The following is a 27,014-nucleotide window of genomic DNA, read 5'->3' as shown; positions in this document are numbered from 1 at the left end:
TAAGTCTGGAGGGAGGCCGCTGAGCCCATGGCAGTCCTAAAGGCCCTTGGCCTTTCTTTCCGTGGCAGCAGCATAAGACTTCCCGGTCATACCTGGGGGAGCCCCTCGCTTGGGACTTTGACCTCTAAGGTGGCCCCTTCCCTTTGGGGACAGGGCTGCTGGGGGCTGCCCCTGTGTTGCTTTAGCCCTGACCAGTCCCTTTCCCGAGAGTGACCCTGTGCTCGTCAGCTGGTGGCCCTGAGCTGGGCGGGACAGCTTGCTGGCTGTTGGTTTGAGGCCTGGTTCTGGGGTGAAGTCTCCAGGCCGGGCAGGCAGTGGAGGGCAGGCCAACTCTGGGGAAGACGGGTCCCCGGGGCTCGGGGCAAGACGGGCCCTCTCCGAGTTCTGTCTGCAGCTGTGCCGGCCCGAGGGCTAAAAGCGTGGCGGCACAGAGGAGGCTGAGCCCTGGAATGCAGGGCGCTGGGGGGGCAGGTCACAGTGGGTTCTACAGGGCTAACCTGGCTTCAATAAACGCCTCATTCAGAGCTGCTAAACCCTTCCCATACGTGGGCCTCAGGGAACTGCACAGTTCCGGGGGGCAGGGGAGGCAAGCGGAGGCGAAGTGGCCTCATCCCGGTGCCTGGAAGGACAGTGTGCACAGGCCTTCCATGTGGCTGTCCTGGAGAGGGTGCCCGACCCTGCAGGGCCAGGGCTGCAGGGACAGAGCTTGCTTGACCTTATGGTGGGGGGGCCCCTGGGAACATGGGCTAAGTTTACTAAGGCTGACCTTGGTCTCCCCTAAACCAGCTGCTGAGCTAGAAGCCAGGATACAGGCCCCAGCGCCCCCTCCCACTCTGCCCTGCCTCTCTTGAGTTTCTCTCAAGTGGCGACGTTGATGGAACCCTCCAGTACCTTTCCCGGGGCAGGGGGAGGGGAGGCAGGCTCTTGGCAGTGCCCTGTTTTTTCCCCCGGTTGCCAGCCCTACCGTGCCTCTCACGCCTGTGGTCTGCCCCAATGACAGGCTGGTTTTGGTGTCCCAAGGGGACCAGCCCAGAGCATGTGCATGCACTTGGGGGAGGGAAGGAGAAGGCCAGCCGGGGCCGCCACCGTGGCCACTGACCTGGGAGCCACAGGAAATGTCCCCCCGTCAGACAAAACACCCGGCTCAGGGCCTGGTCTCCACGGCCCAGCGCTCAGCCTCCGGCCGGGTCCCCAAAACACAGCCACACCTCTGCCTTCTATTCGGTGTCCTGTTCACCTGTGAGGGTGACAACTTCAGCTATACTATGGTTTACTGCACTTAGTTTTTATCAGCCCCCAGAACAACTCTGGGCTTCGAGTGAAGTCCATGCCACCAACCCAGGACAGGCCCAGGATGCCAGGCCCCAGGCCCAGAGGGCAGAGGGTAGAGCAGTGCTCAACGAAAGAAAGAGTGGGGCCAGGCCCAAGAGGGACAGGAGGTCAGGGGTTGTGCACAAGGAGGCGGGCTTCCTCAGGGCCTGTGCTGTGGAAATGACAGTGTGAGGTTTTGAGGGAAGAGGCTCAGCGCCAGGGGGCCACAGGGTGGGAAAGTGGGGTCTGGGAGCCCTTGGGAGCCCAGGTGAATACTGTTTTCACGGGTCCCTGTCACCCGCAAGCCCCCGTGTTACCTCCCAAAGTAACTGTGCGGCTGCTCTGTGCTCTGTGCTGGGACTGTAGCTGCCGGTTGTGACAGGTTATCCCACGCTGACCCCTCCTTGTGGATTGAGCCCCCATGAGGGCCCGCAGGGAGGGGCGAGCTGCGTGGCGGAGGGAGTGTGGGGTGGGGGGAGGACTGTGCCCGCCTTCCAAAGGACTCTGTCACCTACTAGGGGGAGCAGGAAGGGGGCCCCCAAACTCGCTGGTGCCTCTGAAATCCCAAGCACTAGGAAGTAGCCGTGGACAGCTCTGGAGCCAGAGAGGAGAACATTAGGGTCTCCTGCCCCAGGCTGGGGAGAAACGGGTGGGAGGAAGGGCTTAGACCCCTCAGAAGAGACCCCTGAGGACATTCCTGAAACGAAGGCCGCACCCACCACCTGGGGGGTGTTTGGGTGCACATAGAGCATCCTCCCCTGGCCTCAGGGCCTCAAATCCTCTCAGCCCCCTGCAAGGCTGGGGAGCCCATTTCCTGTCCTAAACGTGAGGCTGCTGAGGCCCAGGGACGTGAGGCAGCATCCCAGCCACCTGCCAGATTCTCTCTCAGACTCTGTGGACTCCTTGCCTGGGATGCAGGATTCCCATCGGGGGCCCAGGATGTTGTTGCAGGGGACCTGGGGGGTTCTCTCGGGGACATCAGTCCCAGAGGGCAGCGGCTTCTCCACAGGAGAGGTCTGAATGTGCAGCCGTGACCTGACCAGGTCTAAATGCAAAGGCAAAAAGGACATAATCGAGCTGCTCCCAGAGGCTGTGTTCAACCACTCGTTTATAACTTTCTCCGGGATGTTCTATGGCCTGCTTCTGTCTTCTGCCTGTGCTCCTTGGGGGGAGCCCCACTGCGTTTTTGTTACCTGTGTGGTGAAGGAGGGGCCCCTCTTGGGGGGTTTCCCCAGCCTGGCCCTTCGCAGCCCCATCTGTGTCACTACCTCAGGTGATCTGGTATCCCCCTGGTACCTGGTCCCCAGGCGGGGGGGGCACAGCACCTATCGGCTGGGACTGGAGGGTGAGCGGTCAGGTGTTCCTGTCCACTGACATCCAGGGAGCTGGTTCCTCCACCCCCAGCGCTAATCTAATCAGGAAATAGCAAAGTCCACATTTCCCAGGGGTTATAAATAACCACAGCAATTCAGACAGCATTATTTCTCTGGAAAATGTGCCATGTCCCTCTCTACTCTGCACCCTCCCTTCTCTGTATTTAAATGACATCCTGAAATAGACTTGGTTTCTGGAGGCTGCTGGCCTCCTGGGAGACAGGGCTTCATTGTCAGGGCACCGAGGGGCTGGGCAGGCCTCCCCACGCGGGTGGCAGGGCCGCACCTGCAGACGGGATTTGGAATAGGGCGGTGGCAGGACTCACAGTAAAACACGACAGTGCCACCTTACCAGACCTGGCCTCAGACAGGCTGAAACAAGAGCAAACTGTGCAGGGGACGGGGTCCTAGCGTGGCAGGGAGGCAGAGGGGAACTGAAGGTTCCTGAGGCCTGGAGTTACCTGGGAAGGCTTTCTGGAAGAAGCAGGGCTGGGATTAGGCCTTAGCATCAGGGCTTGCTAAGGCCCTGTCTCAGATGTTCCCAGGAAAATGTAGGGTTGCTACTTGGCAGCTGGAATAGAAGTGATGGGGAGGGAAGGAATGAAAGAATTGTACTGGGGTTGGCCTGCCAGCACCCAGGTCAGCCTGTGGTGGCAGACCGTGGAGGGCCGATGTCTCCTTTCTAGATAAATAACGATCACAGCAGCTGCCTTGCCAAGAGGCAAGGGTGCCAGGCTAGGTGCAGTACACCTAGCTGGGCTGGGTAGGATTTGCAGGCTTAGCTGGGGCGAGTCAGGGATTCTTGATTTTGTTCCCCAGCTCTCACTTCCTAGACGTGTAGCACTGGGCAAACTCCTCATTCTCTTTAAGCCTTGGTGTCTCATCTGTAGAAGGGGAGCAGCTAGAAAGGCTTAAACCTCATGGGCTTGTTATGGTGATTGATTGAGATGCTGTATGTCAGGGGTTTGTCACAGAGCCAGACTTGCAGGAAATGGCTCACAACACATCAGTCACTGTTACTGTTTCCCGTAGCAACACTCTGAGGCAGGTATGGACACCCCTGTAGGGAAATTGAGGTTCCAGGAGGTTAAGTGACTTACCCACATTCACACAGTTGAGTGGAAGAGTGAACATTTGGACCCAGGTCGGTCTGACTCTCATTCCCTGCACTTTCCCCACTTGGGCTATGTCCACATACCACTCAAGGACCCAGGGAGGGACCACTGGCTCAGTCCACAGCAGCGGCCAGGAGGTGCCAGGTCATGGGAGGCTAGGGCAGGGGAGGGGTACTAGGGGCCAGGACCACAGAATTGGCCTGAGGCTTATGCTGACGGCTGGAGAGAGCTGCATTAGAAGCAGGTGGTCATTCCAGAATGTGTGTCCCAAGGGTAGTATCTGCCCCAGTTGACGAAGAGCAGTGGAGATCTCTCTACTCCAGGTGGCCACTGCTCGAGGTCAGGGCTGGGGACAGACCAAGGCCCTGTGTCCAAGACCCAGGATTCAGGAGGGGATGAAGGAAGTGGAAGGAGCAGCCTGTGCCACAGGCCCGGTGAGGGTTGGGACAAAAAGTTTAGGGGAGGAAGGTTTCAGGGGCCCAGTAGGACTTGGCCCCGAGCCTTGTAGAATAGAGAGTCGGGGCAGCAGCCAGGCTGTGAGTCCCACACGCTTCCCTAGCATGTTTGAGGAGGTGTTCAGTCCTCTCCACACCACTCTCCCTCTGTCCTGTTCTCCAGGCTGGGCCTGGGCCCAGATGCAGGGCCCAGACCCTGTCGGAGGCTTGGGTGCCCCCTGTCCCCAGCGGGTGTGTGGGTGATAGAAGGTGTGGGGGTCTTACCTTGAGCTGTAAGAAGCACCGGGGCCCAGCCCACCCTGGACTGACTTGGGTCCAGCTTTCCTTTGTGGCGAGGGGCCTGTTAGAGCAGCAGTGTTCAGACTATGGTGCACATGCCCTGGGGGTGCAGAGACGGTCCAGGGGTATGAGGGCAGAAGAGTTTTAAAGCATTCAGCTTGCAGATCCTCAGCTCCCACCAGAGCTTTTGCCAAAAAGCGACCCGCCAGAGAAGGGCCTTGCACCACCACCTCGCTCTGCAGCGGAGCCCGAGGCTTCCTGGGGGACTCGGCTCAGGGCTCCCAGGCCTCCTGGGTGGCAACAGAGGGGCCACTTGAAGTGCTGATGTAGGAGCTGAGAAAGTAAAAGACTCTAAAAGCTGGGTTTCCGACCCTTTCACAAGTCACGTGGTTTCCAGTTCTTTCTTTCCACAAAAGTGATGGAAATGGTCAGCTGAGATCATTTAAAATAAATATTGATAATAGGTATCTATGCAATTTAAGGCAAATACAGAGGAAAGAGGTTCAGCCCCATCTACTGTATGTGAACAAGATGTTTCATCCTTTACATCTTTAAACACCAAACCAAGGGACTTCCCTGGCGGTCCAGTGGTTAAGACTCCACGCTTCCTCTGCAGGGGGCATGGGTTCTATCCCTGGTTGGGGAAATAAAATCCCACAAGCTGCACTGTGCGACCAGGGTAAAAAAAAAAAAAACAAAAAAAAAAACCAAGATCTTTAAGCAATACTAAATGCTAATTAAATCATGTCACTCCCTGGGTAAAAATCTTGGTGGAGTCTCATTAGAATAAAACTTTAATTAAAAAAATGAAATAAAAATTAAAACAGTATTGATGCTAAAACCCCATTTCACCCTAGCAAATATTTGTATACATACATGAACTAAAACAGAAAAAATGCTCTACCCATCTCATTAAGCGATGCAATTCCACCAGAATGGTACTTTGCTGCTGAATATTTATTAAAATTTGTACTGTGTTGGTCAAATTTTTTATTATGTCCTGCTAATCATTGTAATAACTAACCCAGAATATGTTTCGAACATTTGGAGCCTAGTGGTCTCAGGAGATCTTTCATTTCCATCTATTCAGACATTTTTGTTGAAGCAAAATATAATAGGGTGAGGAATAAAAGACTTTAAAAAAGAAAAATGCAAACTAGGGCATAATTCTTTGGGAGAAATAGACTAGAAACACAAAATCAAAGAGAAAAAGGAACGTTGCAGGGTTTCTACAAGGGAAAGAAGAACTTGTTTATGTGTTTTTTAAATGGATGATGGTGGATATCAAATCACTATGGAATTTGGATTCCACTGAATACATTTAAAAGAATGATGTAACAGTTTTATTTTAAGATGTAAATATTCACATTATTCTGGAAATTATATTCTTCGCAGCTATTTAAACTTGCTCTGGAAATATTCACATGTTGACTTAAAAATGTGCCAGGGTGTGCATTGTTTTTCCAAATTACTTTATGGATGCACAGGGAAAACAGTTTGAAGGCCACTGAGCCAGAGAAACGGAGTCCCGTTTGATCACCTGTGGATGTCTCTGCGCTTCCCCCTGCCATCTCCACTTCCCTGGGGCTCCTGCCCAGTTTGGGGGCCTCCTCTACAGAGTGTCTGCTTTCTGGGAGACCAGCCATTTACCCGTTATCTTACTGAGTCTTCACGACAGTCCAGCAAGGCAGGTTCTTTACTGGCTGCAGTGAACAGATGAAACAAATGAGGTTTAGCAAGGTGAAAACTTCCCAAGGTCACACAGTCGGCAGTGGCAGAGCTGGGATTCAGACCCTGGGCTCTTCACCTCCACGTGGCACCACCTCCCGTTCGCCACCTCCAGGTACACGGGCTACATCCCCTGCTGTCAACTCCAGTTCAGGAAGTTGAGCAAGTTGCTGATGGTTTGTGAGCCTCGGTTTCTGCATCTGTGAAATGGGGTGATAATACCCATCTCGCAGGGTGGGGTCAGGAGTGAATGAGAGGTGATGGGTGAATGTGCCTAAGAGCGCACCCCACCTCCCTCCCAGAGTGGGGGCAGTCCTGCACTAGCCAGGGCAGGAGGGGCCTGGGGGCTGGAGCCCCCTGAAGGACTGATGTCAAGATAAGCATCAGCCCCCAGTTCCATCTTCCTGACCTTTTAGCCAACTTCTGAGCTGTGGCTGAGCAGCAGGGAGAGCTCTGGCTTGGTCTCAGCTGTCATATCTCTCTCTCTCTCTCTCTCTCTCTCTCTCTCTCTCTCTCTCTCTCTGTCTCTCTCTCTCTCACGTTCTCTTTCTTTCTTTCTTTGCAGCTGGATCCACAAACTGTAGAAACGAAGAACTGGCACACAGATGTGATTGAGATGAATGGGGTGAGCCCAGAGAGATAGGAAGTGTCTGCACAGTGGGTGGGCAGCCTGGCCTCTGCTGGTGCCCTGTGGGGGGCTGTCGGACCCCCGCCTCCTTAGCCCAGCCCCTCCCCCCTCTCCTCTGCCTCCACCCCTCTCGCTCCCACCCTGTAGGTGTTTCAGGGAGCCCTGGGTGGGAGAGGTAGCCCTTGTTTGCAGTCCTGGGGGGCACTCCTTGGGCACTCATGCCCTGGGGGATTGTACCTGCCTTGCCCCCAACCAGATCAAAGTGGAATTCTCCATGAAATTCACCAGCCGAGACATGAGCCTGAAGAGGACCCCGTCCAAAAAGCAGACCGGCGTCTTCGGTGTGAAGATCAGCGTGGTGACCAAGTAGGTGCTGCGCCCGGGGTCCCTGCCAGCCCTGCCCTCCAGGCCCCCCGCCCTTGTCTGGCCCCTCAACAATCACTTTCCAGTTCAACAGTCACAAGGGCCAGTTTGGAGGGCAAAGGTGGCCTGCAGAGGTGTGTTCTCTACCTCCCACGATGCTTTAGAAATAAATGAGCTAGCGCTTAAGCACTGGGAGACTGCACGTGAAGGTCCCAGATGGTCAGCTTCTTGTAATAGGTGGGGAGATCTGACACCTGTAGGCCCGTGTCTTGGTGTGACGGTGGCAGGCTGGAATCCAGGAGTGGCTGCTCCTTGGGAGAGGGCACCCTTCAGCCCCCCTGCCCTCCCCTTGTCTCCAGGACCTGGCCCACCCCCCTCTGTAGGTAACCTGCTGGGTGCCCCCATAGCATTTGAATCTGAGCCCTCTGTTCTGAGGAACACTCTTTCTTTAGTCTTTGGGTTGATCTCCTAAAACTTCCTCCCTCCCACCTTTGTCCCCTGCTGTCCCTCAGCTGCAGGCAGGCTGTTGGGGGGTGGGGTGGCGTGGCCTCTTTCTCAGCCCTCTCCTTGCCCCCCACCTCCTGATCCCAGAAGCCAGAGCTCTCTAAGGCCAAGGTTTGCAGAGAGGGGTACATATAGCTATCACTGGGGGGCTCCCTCCATCCTCCTCCCCTCACATCCCCTCCCCACCAGGCGGGAGCGCTCCAAGGTGCCCTACATCGTCCGGCAGTGCGTGGAGGAGGTGGAGAAGAGGGGCATCGAGGAGGTTGGCATCTACCGGATATCAGGGGTGGCCACAGACATCCAGGCGCTGAAGGCCGTCTTTGATGCCAGTGAGTCTGGGAGGCCCAGCTGGGCAGCAACGGGGAGGCGGCGCTCCGGCAGGCTCGTGGGGCTGGGAGGAGAGTGCAGCAGAAGCGGGAGGCTTCTCCACGGAGAGGCCTCCATGAGCCAATGGCAGAGGGGCCTCGGTCTGTGAACTGCAGCCCAGCACGGCATGGGGTGATCCCCTGCCCTCCAGTCTCTCCTCCATCGCTACAGATTAGGCAGCTGAGCCTCAGAGAGGCCAAGTCACTTGCCCAGGATTACTCAGTATATAGGCTTTGAGCCTGATTTAAACTCAGATCTTTCGGGTTCCAGAGTCCGTGTTCCTGGCTTTCTTGCTGGCTCCCTGGTGCCCGGTGGGCTGCAGGGAAACTAAAGGGTTTTGAGCCTGGGTTGGCTGACACGGGCACCTCCACCTTCTCCCAGGCCCCCAGTGCCCTCTGGGAGGGGCATTGCTGCCTCTCGCTTTGACTGTAGGCTCCTTGGTGGTGGCGCCTGGCCTTCCTGGTTCTTTCCCCTACCTCGCCGTTCAGGCTGCAGCCACAGCACACCCAGTAGTCAGGACACCTGAACTGGCCGGGCAGTGCTCATTCCATGGGAGCTGAGAGGGGGCCTGGTGGGTGTCCCTGGGCAGCTGCCCGGCAGACGTGTTCGGGGAGGCTGGGGTGGGGAGCTGGGGACGTGCTGGCACACGGCTCCTCTGTGCCACCTGGAAGCTGAGGCTTTGTCGGAACATGATTTTAGGTATAAAAAATGCACAGCGCCTTCCAGAGAGGAGCTTAGCAGTGGGGAGATTCCAGTTGGAAGGAGGGCATGTGACACGTGGTGTGAGTGTGGCTCCAGGACTCTGGACGATGATCTATGCTCCCCTCCCCCCACAGAGCTGAGTCACAGGCCACCTGTGGACCCTACCTACATCCTGCCATTCCTGGGGAGAGCAGACCAGAGACAGCATGGGGGTGTCCCGGGCAAGCTGTCTCAGGATGGATAGAGGGACGGAACAGGGCTACCTGCCCAGCTGAGGGCTGCGTGGGGGGCGGAGGTGGCTCAGCCAGCACAGCCCCTGACATCCCGTCTCCCCTACAGATAACAAGGACATCCTGCTGATGCTGAGTGACATGGACATCAACGCCATCGCTGGCACCCTCAAGCTATACTTCCGGGAGCTGCCCGAGCCCCTCCTCACAGACCGACTTTACCCAGCCTTCATGGAGGGCATCGGTGAGCCTCCAGTGGGGGCCTGAGGGCTGGGCTGAGCCAGGCCTCCCTGACCAGTAAAGAGTGAGAGAGGAGGGCGTCCCTGGTGGCGCGGTGGTTGAGAGTCCGCCTGCCGATGCAGGGGACACGGGTTCGTGCCCCGGTCCGGGAAGATCCCACACGCCGCGGAGCGGCTGGGCCCGTGAGCCATGGCCGCTGAGCCTGTGCGTCCAGAGCCTGTGCTCCGCAACGGGAGAGGCCACAACAGTGAGAGGCCCGCGTACCGCAAAAAAAAAAAAAAGAGTGAGAGAGGAGATCTGTGGCTTCCCTTGCTTGTTGATCTGCCCACTGCATAGGGCCGTGTGGCTGAGTGGCCTGGAGGGCAAGGTGTGGCCTGCTGGGGCCTCATCTGGAGGCTGGACCCTCTCTCCCCTGCCCCTTTCCCATCTCATCCCTCTGGGCTGCCCTCTGTGCTTCCTCTTTGGACACTGACCTCCTTGCCTAGAAACCCAGGCATCCAGGGAAATCTGCCCTGAGGTGGGTGGTCAGGGGCTGGTGCCCTGGGGCCAAGAAGAAGTGAGCAGGCGTACACTTGACATGGCCTGTACCGAGCCTTCCAAAAGGAGCACTGTCTCATCTCTGACCTATGCCCAGGGTGGGGAGGAAGCTGGGAGCCCTGGCTGGCAGGGCTCCGGCCTCTACCCACCTGGGCCAAATCCTGGCCTGGGCGCATCCGTCCTGCCTTGTCTTCTGGGTTGAATCACAGGAATGAGGAGCCCATGGAAGGCAGCTCACTGCTGGGCTCCGGCAGTGGAGGTGCTTGAAGAAGAACATTCAGGGAATTCCCTGGTGGTCCAGTGGTTAGGACTCTGTGCTCTCACTACAGAGGGCCTGGTTTCGATCCCTGGTCAGGGAACTAAGACTCCACGAGCCGCGTGGTGCGGCCAAAAAAAGAGAGAGAACATTCATGCCATGACATCACTGTCTTAAACTCAGCCTTACAGTCCAGGTATGGGGAATGGCTCCAGCCCCAAAGGCCTCTGCCTGGAGGTGAAGAACAGTGTCTGCTGAACCACCAGCCTGCCTCCTGGCTGAGTTACAGGTTGTGGTGGGGCCTCCTGTAGGAACCTCCAATAGCCCACTGTTGGGGAAATACCAGGCCCTTCCCTGCAGGGTCTGCTCCCCTGACCCCCTGCAGCCTGGGCTTTCCCGCAGTGTCCTGTAGCCTCCTGACCACAGGAGGCTAAGGCCTCCCTGCCCAGAGCCAAGCCCCGCCCCAGCCCCTTCTCTCCCCACAGCCCTGTCAGACCCTGCTGCCAAGGAAAACTGCATGATGCACCTGCTCCGCTCCCTGCCAGACCCCAACCTCATCACCTTCCTCTTCCTGCTGGAACACTTGAAAAGGTAATGGGGAGGGGCCCAGTCCAGGGGAGGGGGCAGGGAGCCAGGGCAGGCTTCAGCTGCGGGGAGGACACATCCGCCGAGGAACCCACATCCTCCGTGCCTCCAAGTGGGTGCTGGTGTCTGCTGAGACACCATAGCAGGGTGAGAGTTTGCTCTTCAAATCCTTGTGTTCACATTCTTCTCTTTTGAGAAATATTTGGGTCCTAATGGCAACCTCAAATACTGGCTAGAGAATGCTTAGAAAGGCAGGGCTAGAGCCAAGGACTGTAGGTGGATTTTACAGTCAGTAGGTCATTCGGTCCACTTAGCATTTTTTAAACGGAGTAGGAGGGACAGCCTTGGGGTGCCTATTGTTCTGTTCAGTTACGCACGTTGCGTGTGCTGGATGCTCAGGTCAGACGTGTGTGTGTGTGTGTGTGTGCGCGCGCGCGCGTGTGCTTGTGGGTCACAGTCAAAAAAATTTGAAGCCCGCTGGTCTTGACCCACAGCTCATCGAACAGATAGGGAATCTGAGTCCCCAGCCCAGCAGGGACTTGCCTGGGGTCAGCAGCAGCTCTGCCCTTAGAAGCCACATCTCCCAGATCCTCAACTACAGCCCTTCTGACCTTCTCCTCTGCCCCCTCCACAGTCAGGTCAAACCAACAGCTGCTCAAGTTATGCCTGCAGCAAAGTTCATACTGGAAGCTAGCCCTGACGGTGACCTTGCACTCACTTTTGAGTCCGGGACTGGTCCCAAGGTGTGAGTGGGGAGGAAAAGTCCCCAGGCGTCCCTTAAGTCCATTTGCCACCCGGGACCAGGGAGCCCCTGGTGAGGGGCCGTGAGCACTCAGGCCCAGGCTCCCAGTGGCGGCTCGGCCACCAGGCCAGGCCAGGCTCTGGAGGGCCAGAGACCTGGGAACGCCTGGGCTGCTGTCTTGTTTTTCCCATTATGAGACATTTTCCCTCTGGTTTGGCCAGGACCAAAGTCCCAACCAATTCCCAAATAGTTTGGCGAGCACTGTGGGGAGGACACACAGAGGAGGAATGGGAAGGAAAATTCATTAGGTTTTCCACCCTGGGAACCGGGCACACTCTGTTCCCACATCTGGGCCCTGGCCGGGGTGTGTGTTTGTGTGTGTGTGTGTGTGTGTGTGTGTTGTGTGTGTGTTTTTGTGTGTGTGTGTTTGTGTGTGTGTGTGTGTGTGTGTGTGTGGTGGGCCCTGGCCGGGGTGTGTGTTTGTGTGTGTGTGTGTGGTGAGGGGCTGGGCCAGCTGCACAGCTGCCTCCTGGCATGGCAGTGTTTTTCTGCCTGTTTCCAAAGCAGTCAGCAGGCGCATCCATGGCTCCGGCCTGGAGGGTGGAGTGACGGTGTAGTGGGAGTGGGGCGAGGGGCGCTGTTCAGGGTGGCTGGGTCTCAGCCCCAGAAACATTGCTTGGGACTGGGGGAGGCACAGGGCCTCTCTGATGAGTTGGCCGGTACTGAGCCTGCTGGACACCAGCCACAGATGGCAGCCCCTGCTGTCACTCGGGAAATATCTACAGAGCATCTGGCTTATTATGCAAGAGAAGCAGAGGAAGATCCAAAGGGAGGCAGCTCTGGAGCCCCATGAGGCAGACCCTTCTGGAAAAGCTTGGGAGAACAGCCCCTGGGCTCCATCTGGGATGAGGGTTGTTCCTGCCACAGTGCAGCAGGCAGACCTCAGGCCTTTGCCCCCTGCCCAGCCCTGCCTGCTCGGACTCTTCCTCAGGGCCCCTCTCCATGGCTGGGCTGATTGTGGGGAACGCGCACAATCGGTGGGGAAGAGCCTGGGCTCTGGAGGCAAACTGCCTGGGTTCAGATCCCAGCTCTGCCACTTGCTAGCTGTGTAACCTTGGGCAAGTCACTTAACTTCTCTGTACTCTGGTTTCTTCATCTGTACAGTGGAGATGATAATATTACCTACCCAAAGGTTTGTGATGAGCATGAATTATTATAGGGAAAGTTCTTGAACCAGTAATAGTATCTCTAAGGCAAGGGAGTTGGAGTGGGTCCTTCTGGCTCTGACAGTTTACCATCAGTTCAAGGGGTGGCCCAGGAGCTGGGAATCTGTTATTGGAACGTACTGGAACATAGCTCGGAACTTGGTCCCTTGGCTGAGTCCCCTCCCTACCAAGCGGCCTCTACCCTCAGGAGAGGGAGGCTAGTGACCACCTGTGGGAATCCTTCCAGGAGTGGTAACAGCCAAGGGTCTGGACCCCACGCGGCTGCCAGGAATGACTTTTTTCTCCCCTCCCCTCCCCTCCCTCCCAGGGTTGCTGAGAAGGAGCCCATCAACAAGATGTCCCTTCACAACCTGGCTACTGTGTTTGGCCCCACGTTACTGAGACCCTCAGAAGTGGAGAGCAAAGCACACCTCACGTCAGCTGCCGACATCTGGTCCCACGATGTCATGGCACAGGTACCTACGCACTGCCCAGGCCTGCGGCTGCTGGAGGGGAGGGACAAGCCTCCCTGAGGGGTGGAGAGAGAACAGCTAGGACTCCTAACCCCCTCCCCTCCTGACAGCGGGGATGATGGTCTGTAGGATGTCACCAGGGAGGCAGGGCTCTGGACAGTCCTGCTGAAAAGTAGGAACCTAGACCAGGGGCCCAGAGGTTGTCTGTCTCAAGTGCTGGCTGCAATCCTGGGAGCGCCTGGGCCTCAGAAAGCAAGCCTAGGGGTATCAGAAAAATCTGGGGCCTTGTCCCCACCCATGGAAGCTCTAGCATCGCTTCCAGGGTCAGGAAGCTTCCCTAGGAGCCCTACAAGACCCAGGGCGGGGTCTGGTCTGAAGCAGGGCTGCCAAGCCAAAGCCAAGCTCTGGAGCAGGTTGGAAGTTTATGACTGAGGTTGGGGAAGTGGCCCCAGGCTCCCCACCCTCTGCCCTGCAGCGCCCTCTACTGCTGAAAATAGGCAGCCACACCTGGGCTTCAGAGGAAGGGGAAGTGGGGAGCCACAGGGGCCCAGCCTGGAGACCAGGGCTTCTCAGCGGGTCGGAGGGCCTCCAGGGCGAGGACCCCAGCCTCAGTCTCCCCTGTCTTCCCGCAGGTCCAGGTCCTTCTCTACTACCTGCAGCACCCCCCCATCTCCTTCGCAGAACTGAAGCGGAACACACTGTACTTCTCCACCGATGTGTAGCCCCGAGGTGGGAGCGTCTGGGGGGGGTGGCCCGAGCCAGCCTCTCCAGCCGGGGCCCCAACCCAGACTTGAAGGACTACAATAGAGAACTCCCAAACCCAGCGCTCCAGACTCCAAGGGACACAGATTTCCAAGAAGTGGAAGACGTGCATCTTTTGTGCCACCTTGTACAAAAAGCCAGCTGACCCGGCCCCAGCCTTGCTGCGCACCCCAGGCTCTGCCCTCTGTTCCTCTAGTTGTGTCTAATGCTCCGTGCTGTTTGGGAATTGTTTTACGTCTACTTGTCATGCAGGAAAGGTAGTGACCGACCCGGTGTGGGCACACAGACAGCCTGCTTTGTTCTTTCATTTCCTCCAACACTTTCTTTCCTCCTGAGTCCGGTCCAAGGGCTTTTATTTTGCGCTCTGTGACTGCTGCCAGCTTCTCCTCTCTTGGCCCTGCCCCCAGATCGCAGTCTCCTGGCAGCCTCCCCTCGGTCTTCCTCCGCCCTCTCCTCCCTCCCAGCCTGCCTGCATGCGTGTGCAGCCTTGGTTTTTGATCCAGCGCCTCGAAAGCCCTGAGGAGGCCCTGGGCGGCGGTGGCGGTGGTGGCCCGTGCCGCGCCGCCGCCTGCCGCCGCCGGCCTCTCCTTGCCCTGTGCCTGCGGAAGCGCACCTTCTTGCCTTGCCGCCTGTGCAGATGTTGGACAAGGAGACAGACTCACACTAACCCTCAGCTAAGCACAGGCTGGAGGGCGGATTTCTGGGATTTTTCCACCTGAGACTCTCCATTTCTGGCTTTATCTGTTCTGTCTCCAGTACCAGTGAGGCATCTTTGACTGTTTCTTCTGCTTTTCAGTTCCTTTTCCCTTGGTGTTCTATTTCCTTTGAGTACACAAGACTCACAAGTGACCTGCTACCAAGGTAGCCAGAGGGTCAGGAAAGAATTGGGGGAGGTGGGAGGGTCAGGCCGCCGAGGAAAAGGGACGGGTGGGACGTTGAGAGGAGCGCCAGGGAGCGCTGGGTGTCCCGGGCTGGGGGGAAAGAGGCTCTCGGCAGCAAGCAGTTGTGGTGGCTTTTCTCGTGGAGCTGGGCTTCTGGGAGGGCAGCTACTACGGCTGAAGCAGGTGTCCAGAAACAGGCAGGTTCTGTCCAGGAGGGCTAGTCCTTCCCGGTGCCTCCCGTACCTCGTGGCACCTTTGCCTTAGGGTTTACACTTTCTCCACAGCCAAGCACTGCCAGGGGCAGCCCCCACGGCCACGTGTGCTCCAGGCCCTGGGAAAGGCAGGCACGGTCCAGCTAGCCAGCCGTCCTGGTGCTGCCTTCCACCCTCGGCTTCTAGATGCAGCCTTGCGGGTGAACTCGGGGAAACTCCAGGAGCTGGGGAAGAATGAGGAGTCACAGGTACCTGCCTCTCTCGGGACTGGGTTTTGCAGGGGACCCTCGTTGTGGACGCTCTGCTCCAGAGTAGGGGATCAGCAGGTTCCGATCCCAACACCGAGGCCCGCTGCTCAGCACTGGAAAGGAGTGAGAAGTACCCCCAAAGTGCAATTTCTTCCCACCTGAGCAGGGGCCGCTGGCCTCTGGCAGTTAGCCTGGGAGGGCAGACACTCCCGGGCTGCAGAGATTGGAGCTGCAGTACACAGCTCCCTGGCTCTCCTATGTGGCAGAGACTAGATTATAGGCCCTCAGGATTGGAGAGAAGAGCTCCCCTAGCTTGAGCTCAGAGCTGTTTTAAAGAAGGGTTTAGGGCCCTAAAGCCGTAGCACTTGCTCAGTGAGAGGAAGGGCCCTTTCTCATCTTGTTTACACCTGTTGCCCAATCATGGGCAGAACGGTACACATTCTGTGCACATCGGAGGAAAGAGATGCCTAAGAGGAGGGCAGTACTGACCTCCTAGCTGCCTGCTAGCAGCTTAGCAAGGAGCCCCGCTCTCTGAGACAGGGGGTAGAGAAAGAAGGCCGCTTGAGTCTAAAGATCCCCAGTGTCTGATCATCCCTGGAGTCTGCTCGGCACTCAGGAGCTGGTATGTGGCATGGAAGGCTCTTGCTTCCACAGCCATTGACTGGAATGAACTGGAGGCCCAGCTAGAGCTATTTACAGCCCCAAATGGGTGCCTCCCACCTCCCCAAAACAAGGGAGGTTTGCTTCTCAGCATCAGGTATACTGCAGCCCCCCAACCTCACTTAGGCAATGAGAATGGGAGGAAGGCCGGAAGGGCTGAGAAATGCAAAAGGCTCAGAATATTTATAAATTCCACCCCCAAGAGCAGGGAGGGGCGGGTACCAGACCTGGACTGAGCTGCACCAAGGAAATAGCCCGTGGGTTCTCCTACGAGACAGGGACTGTGCAGCCCAGAAGCCCCAGCCACTGTGCCCAGCAGGGCAGGCTGTGCCAACAGAGGCCCGTCAGACAGGCTACAGGAATCCTGCATGCCTGTCCTTGCTGGCAACGGCTGTGGGCCGCCGGTGTTTGCTGACACAGGTAGGATGGGACACTTCATTAATATTTGACTTTAATAAGTTGGTAAGGATATATTTTTCTTTGGTCTATGTTCTGTTTCAACTTACGTAGATTATAAATTGATGTAAACCACGTGAGAGGAAAACGTTAATAAAAAAAATGCAAAGCCCCAACATTTGCACACAACTCAGCCCTGTGGTGTGGACGTTTGTGTTCTCAGGAGTCCAGGGAAGACCACCAATCTAAATATTTAACTCTTCCAGCTGCATCCAGATGTGCTTCCAAGAATCTGTTTACCTAGTGAACTCACCCTTGAGCTTCCCTTCGGCCTGTGGAGACTGTGGCGGTTTTGGGGGGCGAAGAGCCCGCGCCCCGTCCTTGCTCTTTCACCAACGCCTCCACCTCAGTCACCAGCCGGTTCTTTTCATGAAATACAACTGCCCCACCAGGGACGTGGCCATCAGTATGCCTCAGAGAGATGGCAGGAAGTTGTCCATTCAAGTGGAGGCTTATTTTATGTGAACTTTCTCTACATTTTCCTTGGAAGTAGCAGGTCTTTGGGGCAGCCTTTTGTCCTCATCTGTCCTGCTTGTTGGAGAGTCTGGATCCCCTAGAGGCCCATCCTCCCTGTAAGAGAGCTAGTGGGGTTAATGTAGGCTTCCACCAGCCTAAGCCATTGGACACTGTGTTTATTCTGGAGATCAGGAACAGATGTCTCTGAAAATTGGTGTTTGGTTTATGAGCTCATACTGCCTCCTTAGCCATCTAAAACAGGAAACTATTCATCTCCTCTCTTGATTGAATAGTCAACGTGGACAATGCTTGGCTTATTGAACTGACAGCTACTGACAGCCCGGGGCTCATCTTTTTCAAGGCAGTCGTGAGGACAGTTTCCTGTACTCAGTCAGTCAATGTATTTGACCCCACGCACTAGACTGGATGGTAGAAGATGCTGGGCTTCTAGCACTGTAACAGGTGCCAGGGTAGGAGTATCTACTCTTGCTCTAAGTGCTTATAGGCGACTTATTTACAGACGGTAGAGGAAACACTCCTACATTTGTTCTCTGACCTGTGAGGATACTCCAGGCAGCCTAGCCGCAGTGAAGCCTCGTGACTGAGACTGGGACAGGCATTCTATAGAATTCCCCATAGAAGGACATGAGTCTTGTGTACTAGCTCACTCATTCCAAAGGCAACAGCAGACGTGGCCAGAGGAAGGTGTTACCAGCTGGGTTTGACATTATCTCACACACACTCACTCAGGATGTCTGGATGGTTCAGCTGAGTCTGAGTTCTGGTTAAGGGTGGGTGAGCTGAAAGACAGCAGACAAGGGGGCAGAAAGCCAAAAAGAGGCAAAAAGGCAAAGGTAGAATAAAGGAGACGTTACCACTGGCTTAAGGTGGCTGGAATTACATGGCCCCCACCAAGCTACCTGCCTGTCCCGAGTTCATCTTCACCCCACCACCAAAGCACCCGAGTAAAGCAGCATCTGTGGCAGATCCCAATTGTAAAAGGCTATTTCTTTGCATATGGCACAGAATTAGGCTGAGCTGCCACTGTCAGAAAAAAGGCTACCAGGTCAAGTCAAAAACACTAATATGTTTAAGGAAGAAAGAAAAACACTGACATCAGAGAAAAATGGTAGCGGTGAACTGCTCCTCAACTCGGTCTGATCGTAACCAGCGGCTGCTGACTTAGTCACCAGGAGGACCAGAGCAGGACCCTTCACACGCTGTGTCCTCGAGCCGGGCCTGGTCTGGTGGTCAGAGCAGGACACCAGTGTGTGGTTTAGACCACAGGCATTCCCATTGGCCAGCCCACAGGAGGGGTTTTTTAGAAGAGGCCAGCAGGGGTTATGCGCGGAATTTCAACGCATCCTAGGACATGGCTAGGCTGGGCTTCTTTAGGGGAAGGCCCTGGCCAATGTAACAATCTCAGTGAGGATAACGCTACTCTGAAGATCCTGGGAACCTAACATTCCCAAACTTCTCAGGAGTTTGCTCACGCTTTCCCTGTGTATGTTCAATCTTTGGGCACCTGGAACCATTTTTGGGAATTGTGGAATTTGAAAATAAAAATAAGCCAACCTTTTAAACTGTAATATAAATACATATATATATATATATATATGTTTTTTAACAAGGCAGAACACTAAACAAAATGACATCATTGGTCGGATGGCATAAATTCACTTTGCCCTGCCCCAATGTGTGAGATGGATGACGGCATGGAGGTCCAAGGTAGAACAGCTTCCCGGGTATATGTAAAGTCCCCTCCATTCCCACGGCACCAAACCACCAGAGGGCCAATTGTGGTCAGGACTGAACGTCTGCGGAACTCAATTCCTACAGGTCAACACGGTGACTCCTGATCTGCCCGAAAGAGAGCAGCTGGCGTGGCACAGCCCCCCACAGCCTGGCTGGAGTCCAGGAGCAGAGAGCGTGGCTGCTCAGAGGTGGCAGATTGCAGCCAGGCAGCTCCCTCACGACACCAACTATGTGAGGGAAAACAAATGTCTTCAGTCTCTGAAGCAAGTGCCCCGGCATGGGGCAGAAACTGCTCTACACAGAACAGCTCTGATCCTGGGCTGGCATCATCCTTCCCTGGAGGCAACTGCTCTCACCGTAGGTAATAATCGATCGCAGCAGAGAAAGCAGCAAAACCTCCACAACCAATGACCCCAGCCTTTACGCCAGCTGCAAAGCAAACACAAATGACATCACCTGTGGTGACAGATGCCGGGTCAGGCTGCACTCAGGAAGAGCCTGGGTACCCGCAGACGCAAAGAAACCGGCGTACGCGTTCCAAATCATTCAACCTAGCAGAGAGCTGAAAGACTTCAGTGAAGCCGTGCACACGATCTGATCCAGTGTGCTTTTATCTAACTGTACGTTCATTTAACTTCTCTCGTTCTAAAGAATTACTATTTCCAGCCTCATGAAAATAGCCCCTCACAGGCAGGAAACTGGTTAAGAGAACCAGCCCTTGGAATCAAGTGAAAGCATATGGCCTGTACCCTGATTTGTTTATGGAATAAATTCCTGGGAAGGTGATCAAAGCAATCCTAGAGGGAGCTGAGCCTCTCAAAGGCCCTGACAAAGCTGAGACATGGGAAGACCAAAGGGGAAGTTACTCCATAAATCACAAATGGCTATTTGAGGAGGAAAATCAGGTTTTAATGATAGCAAATTATCCTGCCTCTCAGGAAATGAGAAAAAAGGCTTTTTGCTTTGGATAAGTCCGGGCACAGCAGATGGAGAGCAGTCCAGCAATGGACACTGTTAAGAACACCCTGTCACTGACGCGCTGCACCACACTCTTGACAGACACACCAACACGGAGAAGTGGCAGGGAACCGGTTTTTTTCTTTGTTGTTTATAGATGATAATCCAACATTTCTAGAATACCTATATTTGGCTTTCAAGGGGTAGAAATCTAAGAACCCTATTACCGTGATAACTTATACACAAAATGACAGTTGTATAGTACGAAGAAAGACGTCTGTTTGCAATGTATGGAACTGAAATTTCAGCAGAGCCTGCTCTTTGGCCAAATGGGGCCCAGCTATGCTTCTGTACTTTCCCGCATAGCAACACACACCTGCATATTATGAGGAAGTTCTTCCCGTACGTTCAAGATGGGGGCAGTTCTTTTTTCTAAGATAGATCTAGATCTCTCTGTGGTTCTCACCTGGGGGTGACTTTGTTCCCCAGGGGACATTTGGCAATGTCTGGAGACACCTGTCACCACTAAAGGATGCTACTAGCATCTAGCGGGTAGAGGCCAGGGATGCTGCTATACATCCTACCATGCACAGGACAGCGCCCCCCTCCCCCTAGCAAACGTTTATCTGGTCTAAAATGTCAACAATGCCAAGGATCAGAAACCCTGATCTAGATACTAGAAGTTTCCAAAACTGAGTTAACACAGAAGCAAACGTGATTTCCTTGTCAGAAGGGAAGGATATCAAGTGTCCACATATGCCTTGGGCTGTCCTTGGAATGCTCACATATTTAGAAATGTCAACTTCAGCATGTTGTCCAAGGCCACAAAGAAAACCATCTGAGGGCTGTTTACTAACCTCTGAAACCAACGGCCCCTCCAGTGGCGCAGCCACTGATGACGCTGTTCTTCCAATCCGATCTTCCCCGGTACTGTGGGTGGAGAAGAGCAGTTCAGAGCCAAAGACACAAGCCAGACAAGATGATTAAAAAAAAAAAAAAAGATGGGGTTTCTGGCTGGCGAATCTAGTCCCTCCCCAAAGGAAACCTCTCTTTTTCTCTTTCAAAAGTATAGCTCCTAAAATTTGAATGTGTTCATAAATGCTTCCTGCAGGTGGTACCAGAGCGCTGAAACCAAGTGTAACATTGGAGAAGTAATCAAAATCTCTTCTCAGTTCCCCAGTAAGTATTCTGTTTAAAATCATTAACTGGGAATTCCCTGGCAGTCCAGTGGTGAGGATTCCGTGCTTCCACTGCAGGGAGCCCAGGTTCAATCCCTGGCTGGGGAACCAAGATCCTGCAAGCAGCGCGGTGCAGCCAAAAAATAAATAGAATAAACTCATTAACCAACTTCTAGCCTACAAAAACAAGTAAAAAATAATGCAAGCCCAAATCATAAATGCACAAAAAGTTTACATTAGGGACTATTTCATGGAAATTTAACCTAGCAAGTATTGGACATTTCTGACCTGCTTTCTAGTAGCATTAAGGGTATTTCTCTTGAGAAGTCCCAAGATGGAAACAGGCAAGGCTTTCTCAGAAGGCAGGGACACTTACAGATTCTACCAAACACTCAGTGCAAGAAAACATGGCGCCCACGATGGCAAAATTTTTGGCGTAGGACATTCCTCTCTGCCCCATGTCTTTAAGAACTTCTTTTGCTGTAGGTGTGCGGTAAGGATCCTTAGGGTCAAAGCCCACATTGGTATCAATGCCAGCAGTGAACACCCCAAATGCACCTCCCAAGACAAATCCTAAAAACAAACACAGAGATGAAGATTTCTTTGGTATGTTTTCTGGATTACTGTAATGGGGTCATACTCAAATAGCACCTTTTGGATGGCCACCAGCGAAGAGGATGCCCCCTCTTGCCTGGAAAACTCTCTACTTGTCTGGTTTCCACATTACAAAATCCAGAATCTATCTTGTTGGCAGCTTCTTCTCTGACTCTTCTTGGATTTCTTCCTCCTTTCATTTTCTAACATTCCTCAAAATTCAGTCTTTAACCCTCTTTCTCTCTCTACACTCTCACATGTAAACCAGTCACCCTCAAGTTCAGGTATCAACTTTGCAAATCACTCCCTTGAAGACGGTGACATCCATAATACTCATTTGGTAAATACCATGTGCCAATCACTCTGACGCTTTATAGTCCCAGCCTCATTTATTCTTCACAATAGTCCTGTGAGATAGATATTATTATCCTCTCCTTTCTGTAGGTGAAGAAACTGAGGCTCAGAGAGGTTAACTAATTTCCCTAAGGTCACAAAGCTACCAAATGGCAAACCCCACACTGCTGTCCACAGCTGACCTTCCTGAGCCTGCTGGACATTTCAACATGGATGTCCTCTTGTCACCTCAAGGTCGGTATACGTTCAATGAAATCATGGGCACCTCCCCTCCAGACTTTCCTGCTTATGGCTCCTTCTTTCCAGTCACTCCTACTCCAAACTTCAGGGGCATTTCTGACTGTTTCTTTGCTTCCCCCTGTAACCCTATGTCCACAATTATCATCCTAGTCTAAGGCCTTTATCACTTCGCCCCTGGTGCACTACAAAGACTCATTCATCATTTCAACGGATATGTATTTATTAGGGTCAGGCACAATGATGAACAAAGACCCAGTCCATGTCTCACGGAGCTTCAGTCTAGCAAATTCCCTATATGGTCTCCCTATCCACAGATTTTCCTTTCCTTCATCACACTCCACCTTGAGTCACCATGCTCATTACCACTTGTTACCCTCTAAAAAACCATCAACGGGGACTTCCCTGGTGGTCCAGTGGGTAAGACTCCACGCTCCCAATGCAGGGGGCTGGGTTCGATTTCTGGTCGGGGAACTAGATCCCACATGCATGCTGCAACTAAGAGTTCGCATGCCGCAACTAAAGATCCCGCGTGCCGCAACTAAGACCCAGCGCAGCCAAAATAAATACATAAACATTAAAAAAATAATTAAAAAACCATCAATGACTGCCCTAATGCCTGCAGGCAAAAAGCCCAAATCCCTCACCCCACCCCCAACTTGAAATGCTGTTTCTCCTCCTCTTTGTCTAACCCCATTCTCTCAATCCTCCAAGACACGCTCTAGTCTCACCTCCTCTTGTGGCCTTTCCCCAACCAAAAAAGATCTTTTTTCTTTCTGCTCTACTTCACATGTGCACTCTCACCTACATTCCTTTCTTAATTGCCTTTCATTCTCAATGAGACTTCAAATCACCTGCAAATGTGGCCACCCTCTTTACTCTGCATACAGGAGGGACACATACATTCTCAAATCCTCAAAACGTTAAAAAAAAAAAAAAAGCCAAGTCCAGACTTCTTTCCCCCTCTTTCCCTGCTGTCTAGTCACACTGGCCTCACTGGCCTTTCTGTTTTTCTAACCTCAAGCTACTTCCGGCCAGACCTTTGCAGGTGCTGGGCCCTATGTCTGCAGAGCTCTCCTCCAGGCTCCTTCTCAACAATTTTCTATGTATATTAAAATGTTAGCTTCATGAGAACAAGGATCTTGTTCTCACCCTGTCTTTCCACCGCCTGACACGTGATAGCTGCAAAGTAACAAGTTGTTGAAAAATGATTATTTAAAAGCGAATGAATGAATGAAGTCAACCATCTTAGAACCCCCAGGTCCCGACCCAGGATCGATTCTCTGATCCAATTTCCAGAGGCGAAAGCCACCCTCGGGATCTAGGGAGGCGCTGCTCGAGCTCACTGAACCAGGCGGGGGTGGGTCAAGGTCGAAGCCCATGGACTCCTCGCCTCCCAGGCGCGTGGTCTTCTTGGCAGGGGACCCCTATGCCGCCCAAGCCCTAAGTCTCCCAAAGGCCACCCTCCTCGCCTCACCTCCCAAGCAGGCCAGCGCCGCCTTGAAGGCGCAGCTTTCCATCGCCCTCTCGACCATCTTCTGCTCCTCACTCTTGGCCGGACTCGGGATCCCGCCCAGGCTCCCAGGCTCCAGGAGACGGGGCTGACGCTTGTCACCCACCAGGTACTGCAGAAGAAGGCTGTACTGCAGCGGGGCTTCGGCGGAAGCCGCCGCCCCAGGCGCGGAGCCCGCGGCACTGCTGGCCGTCTCCCCCATGACTGTGGCTGCCCAAGAAACCTGGTTTCCTTCTTCCCACAGCAGATTCCACAAGCCTCCCGTGGGGCCTTGCGCTCCCAGCCATTGTGTCGCAACGGCAGATTCGCCACACCGAGCGAGCCCGAGGAAGCAGCGGAAGCCAAGTCCGTTCGTGCACACCCGGCGGAAGAGCTATCACGTTCTCCCAAAACCTCCTGTGAATACTGAATCAGGCTTGTGCAGCAGTCCCAACGACACTGACAAAGATTCAGAGTCACCAGAAAGCACCCTCTTCGGGGCTGCAGCGCGGTGAGTATCGGGATTTGTAGTTTAACACGTACACCCCAGACATTTCCCAGGAAGCTTTGCGCGGGCACTAGCGTCTCAGCCTTCTCTCGAGCTCCTGACGGGCGGGAGGGAAAGGAGGCTGCAGCGCGGCGGGACGCCAGCAGGGGGTACGCGCGCCCCGCCACTGCCCTTCCAGCCTACTAATTCCTAGCGTGTGTCGTGAGATGTCAATAGGGGAAGGTGCTTTGTAAATCAACGTGAAAGCGTGGTATAAATGTATGGAATAAATGTTTTATTCAATAATTAAACGGTTGAGGGGAGAGAGAAGGAGCCAAAAAATGAGTGAAGCTATTTAAAAAAAAAAAAAAAAAGGAATTCCCTGGGTGTCCAGTGGTTAGGACTCCACACTTTCACTGCTGAGGGCCCCGGTTCGATCCCTGGTTGAGAAACTAAGCCTCCGCAAGCCTCGCAGCGTGGCCAAAAAACAAACAAACAAAAATAGTGATGCTAACCAAGCTTAATATGAGACAATGATAGGAAGTGGAGGTGGCTTTGGCCTGACGGAGAGCAAGGGAAGCTGAGGCTGCTACTCACGCCAGCCAGCTGTTGTCAATGGAATTAATGATGTGGGACTAGCATTGCCATGAAAAGCCGAATTTATATTATGCTGAATCAATTAAAGTGCTTACTAGCTTGCAAACTGAGGACTTGAAGGTTAACTGTGAGAGCACCGTGTATGAACCCAGAAAATCTTTTGCAGTAGTTTCTGTGGTACTAAAATAGATCCCCAACTGTTGTATTGATCCAGACTAGCAGTGTATCTGGGTGTATCAGCTAAGAGAAACATAAATGGAAACAGAAGGTAGTGAGGTAGCCCGTCAACAGAGGCAGAGATACCTCTTTGGTAGCCAGAGTTCTCTGTGCCACAGAGCAGAGCCTGTGGTTCACTCTGCTTCTGCTCCCACCAGACCACTAAACCAGCTTGTCCTAAGGTCCCTGGTGAAGCCCCAGTTGTTAAGTCTAATTCAGACCTCATTTCACTTTACTGCTCAGCTGCGTTTCATGCTATTGACTCCTCCTTCTGTGAAGAAACTTCAAAGCGCCTCTCCCCTCGTTGTGCTACAGCCTCTCCAGTTTCTCCGTCTTCGGCGCAGGCACCGCTGCCTGAACTTTTCCTGTTGGTCCTCTCAGGGCTTCATCCTTTATTTTCTCATGCAGCTCACTCTACCTGAGCAACTCATCCGCACTCGTAGCTTCTACTACCACCTCTAATGCAGGAATGACTCCCAAATCTTCATCTCCAGCTTTGACCCTTCTCATCAACACAAGAACCAGACATTTCCTGTAGGCACCGCTAACTCAACACACCCTGCCAACCACCCATTCCTTCCAGATGAGTGAGGGGCCCAGGGCTCTGATTCATGCTGAGGTCTTAAGAGCTGAAGCTGGATCTGAGAGAAGTTGGGACAGGGCCCTAGGCAAGTCCCAGGCAAGGTGGCCTTGGAAAGCAAGGAATGATCTAAACAATTTATCCCTGGGACTAGTTAGAGAGCAATAATTAATCCCTAAATGAAGGGTCTGCCTCAGATTTCAGGTACGAGGCAAGTCAGCATGTGGCGAGATCCACTGTAACCATGGTGAGTGAGGGAGGGAGCCTTTTATGGAACATAATGGCCCGAATCACAGATGGAGACACAGATACACTGATCTGGTATCTCTCTTCCCCCACCCATCTCCTTCCATAGGTGGAATGCGTTTCACCTGATGGAAAACTTGAACCTCTTCAAGCATATTCCGAAAGTGAGAAGTGGTTTCTCATGTCTGTTCCCCTGGCCTGAATCTTTGCCAGCACCCTAGGGACTTTATCTGGCTACAGCTTCACTAAAAGTCCAGCTGCTCTCACATTACAGGTTGTCTGTTCTGGCCGCAAGGATACAGAGGTGGGGCAATATCTCAGTGGGTCAGAAAGGAGACACTTCAGGATGAATGAGATTCACAGGCAGGGTCGTAGGAATTCAGAACACTCTGAGTTGATGACCCATCACTTGAAGGACTCCAGGTCAGGGCACAGATGGGGAGGTGCTGAACTGGAGGAGAGCCTGATCGTCTCTCGCCCCAGGTGTCTGGGAGAGCCTGGCTGGCCTCTAGTTCTCTCAGCATGTCAGGAGTGCAGAAATAAAAGAAATAGCAGGAGTGGGATAGAATGAGGAGGTCCCAGTTGAGAAGTGCAGTGTGTCCTATGTGAATCTGAGTTGGCTGTGAATTTGGTAACAGTGAGTAGTCTGAATAGTCCCGTCACTGGCAGGAGGTCTGGCCACATAGGTACTCTGGGTAGCCAACTGAGTCACCATGCGTGGTGGGTACTGGACAAGTGACTTTGTATTTAAAGCTTTTTTTTTAAAATTTACTTATTTTATTTATTTTTGGCTGTGTCGGGTCTTTGTTGCTATGCGCGGGCTTTCTCTAGTTGCGGTGAGCGGGCTTCTCATTGCGGTGGCTTCTCCTGTTGCAGAGCACGGGCTCTAGGCATGCGGGCTTCAGTAGTTGTGGCACGTGGGCTCAGTAGTTGTGGCTCACGGGCTTTAGAGTGCAGGCTCAGTAGTTGTGGTGCACGGGCTTAGTTGCTCCACGGCATGTGGGATCTTCCCGGACCAGGGCTTAGAGCCTGTGTCCTCTGCATTGGCAGGCAGATTCTTAACCACTGCACCACCGGGGAAGCCCTCACTTAATAGACTCTTAATTGGTCTGCATGCCTCCTATCTTGCTCTTCTTCAAACCATCCACAGAATGGTCTTTCAGCACTGAAGCGTGATCATGTGCCCTGCTCAGAATTCTTCTCTGTGCCAGGATAAAGCCTAAACTTGGTGTGTTGCTTCTACAACTTGTGCCCAGGAAGACACATATGCTTCTGCCCAAGTTTAGTGCTTCCTCGAATATTTCCATTCCTGGTTGTCTGCTTTCTCTTTTTAATGTGCTATTTTAACCATTTAAAAATGTTTTTCTTTTAAAAAAATTTTTGGCCATGCCATGCCACGCCATGCAGCATGCGGGATCTTATTTCCCCAACCAGCGATCGAACCCGTGCCCCTGCAGTGGAAACATGGAGTCTTAACCACTGGACCGCCAGCGAAGTCTCTCAGATCTCTGCTTTTGATAATCTCTTTTGGATCTGAAAGTGTTGGCTCAGAAT

At 53.7% G+C, this 27,014-nt stretch overlaps 2 protein-coding genes across 6 annotated transcripts in view; one reads left to right on the top strand and one right to left on the bottom strand.

Moving 5' to 3' along the window:
* ABR (ABR activator of RhoGEF and GTPase) overlaps positions 1-16,440 on the top strand; it is a 178,161-nt gene extending 161,721 nt beyond the window's left edge. For all 5 annotated transcript variants that reach the window (XM_022595769.2, XM_022595770.2, XM_022595771.3 and 2 more), the window contains 7 exons: positions 6,827-6,886; positions 7,146-7,255; positions 7,946-8,085; positions 9,164-9,298; positions 10,573-10,678; positions 12,948-13,095; positions 13,725-16,440. In XM_022595769.2, the coding sequence (XP_022451477.2) occupies positions 6,827-6,886; positions 7,146-7,255; positions 7,946-8,085; positions 9,164-9,298; positions 10,573-10,678; positions 12,948-13,095; positions 13,725-13,814 (789 nt within the window). In that variant the 3' untranslated portion in view covers positions 13,815-16,440. The remainder of the gene's footprint in view (positions 1-6,826; positions 6,887-7,145; positions 7,256-7,945; positions 8,086-9,163; positions 9,299-10,572; positions 10,679-12,947; positions 13,096-13,724) is intronic.
* TIMM22 (translocase of inner mitochondrial membrane 22) lies at positions 12,927-23,675 on the bottom strand. The gene is made up of 4 exons (XM_022595783.3): positions 23,320-23,675; positions 21,034-21,230; positions 20,337-20,409; positions 12,927-18,951 (listed from the first exon to the last, which is right to left on the bottom strand). Exons 1-4 carry the CDS (start codon positions 23,555-23,557, stop codon positions 18,875-18,877), a joined length of 585 nt encoding a protein of 194 aa, XP_022451491.1. The 5' UTR covers positions 23,558-23,675; the 3' UTR covers positions 12,927-18,874.
* Between the last annotated feature and the right edge of the window lie 3,339 nt (positions 23,676-27,014).

Source organism: Delphinapterus leucas, chromosome 19 (genome assembly GCF_059928025.1).
Source record: "Delphinapterus leucas isolate spDelLeu-1000000601 "Yukka" chromosome 19, BTC_Dleu_Yukka2, whole genome shotgun sequence".
In the NCBI taxonomy this organism is placed as follows: domain Eukaryota; kingdom Metazoa; phylum Chordata; class Mammalia; order Artiodactyla; family Monodontidae; genus Delphinapterus; species Delphinapterus leucas.
This window is presented reverse-complemented; position numbering and strand designations above follow the sequence as displayed.

Excerpts from the sequence above, each read along its gene's own strand:
- TIMM22 (XM_022595783.3), bottom strand. The coding sequence starts at position 23,557 with ATGGGGGAGACGGCCAGCAGTGCCGCGGGCTCCGCGCCTGGGGCGGCG. Across the intron at positions 20,410-21,033 it reads CTGAGTGTTTGGTAGAATCT|TACCGGGGAAGATCGGATTG; the intron begins GTAAGTGTCCCT and ends CTCCACCCACAG. Across the intron at positions 18,952-20,336 it reads AGGGGCCGTTGGTTTCAGAG|CTGGCGTAAAGGCTGGGGTC; the intron begins GTTAGTAAACAG and ends TTTGCTTTGCAG.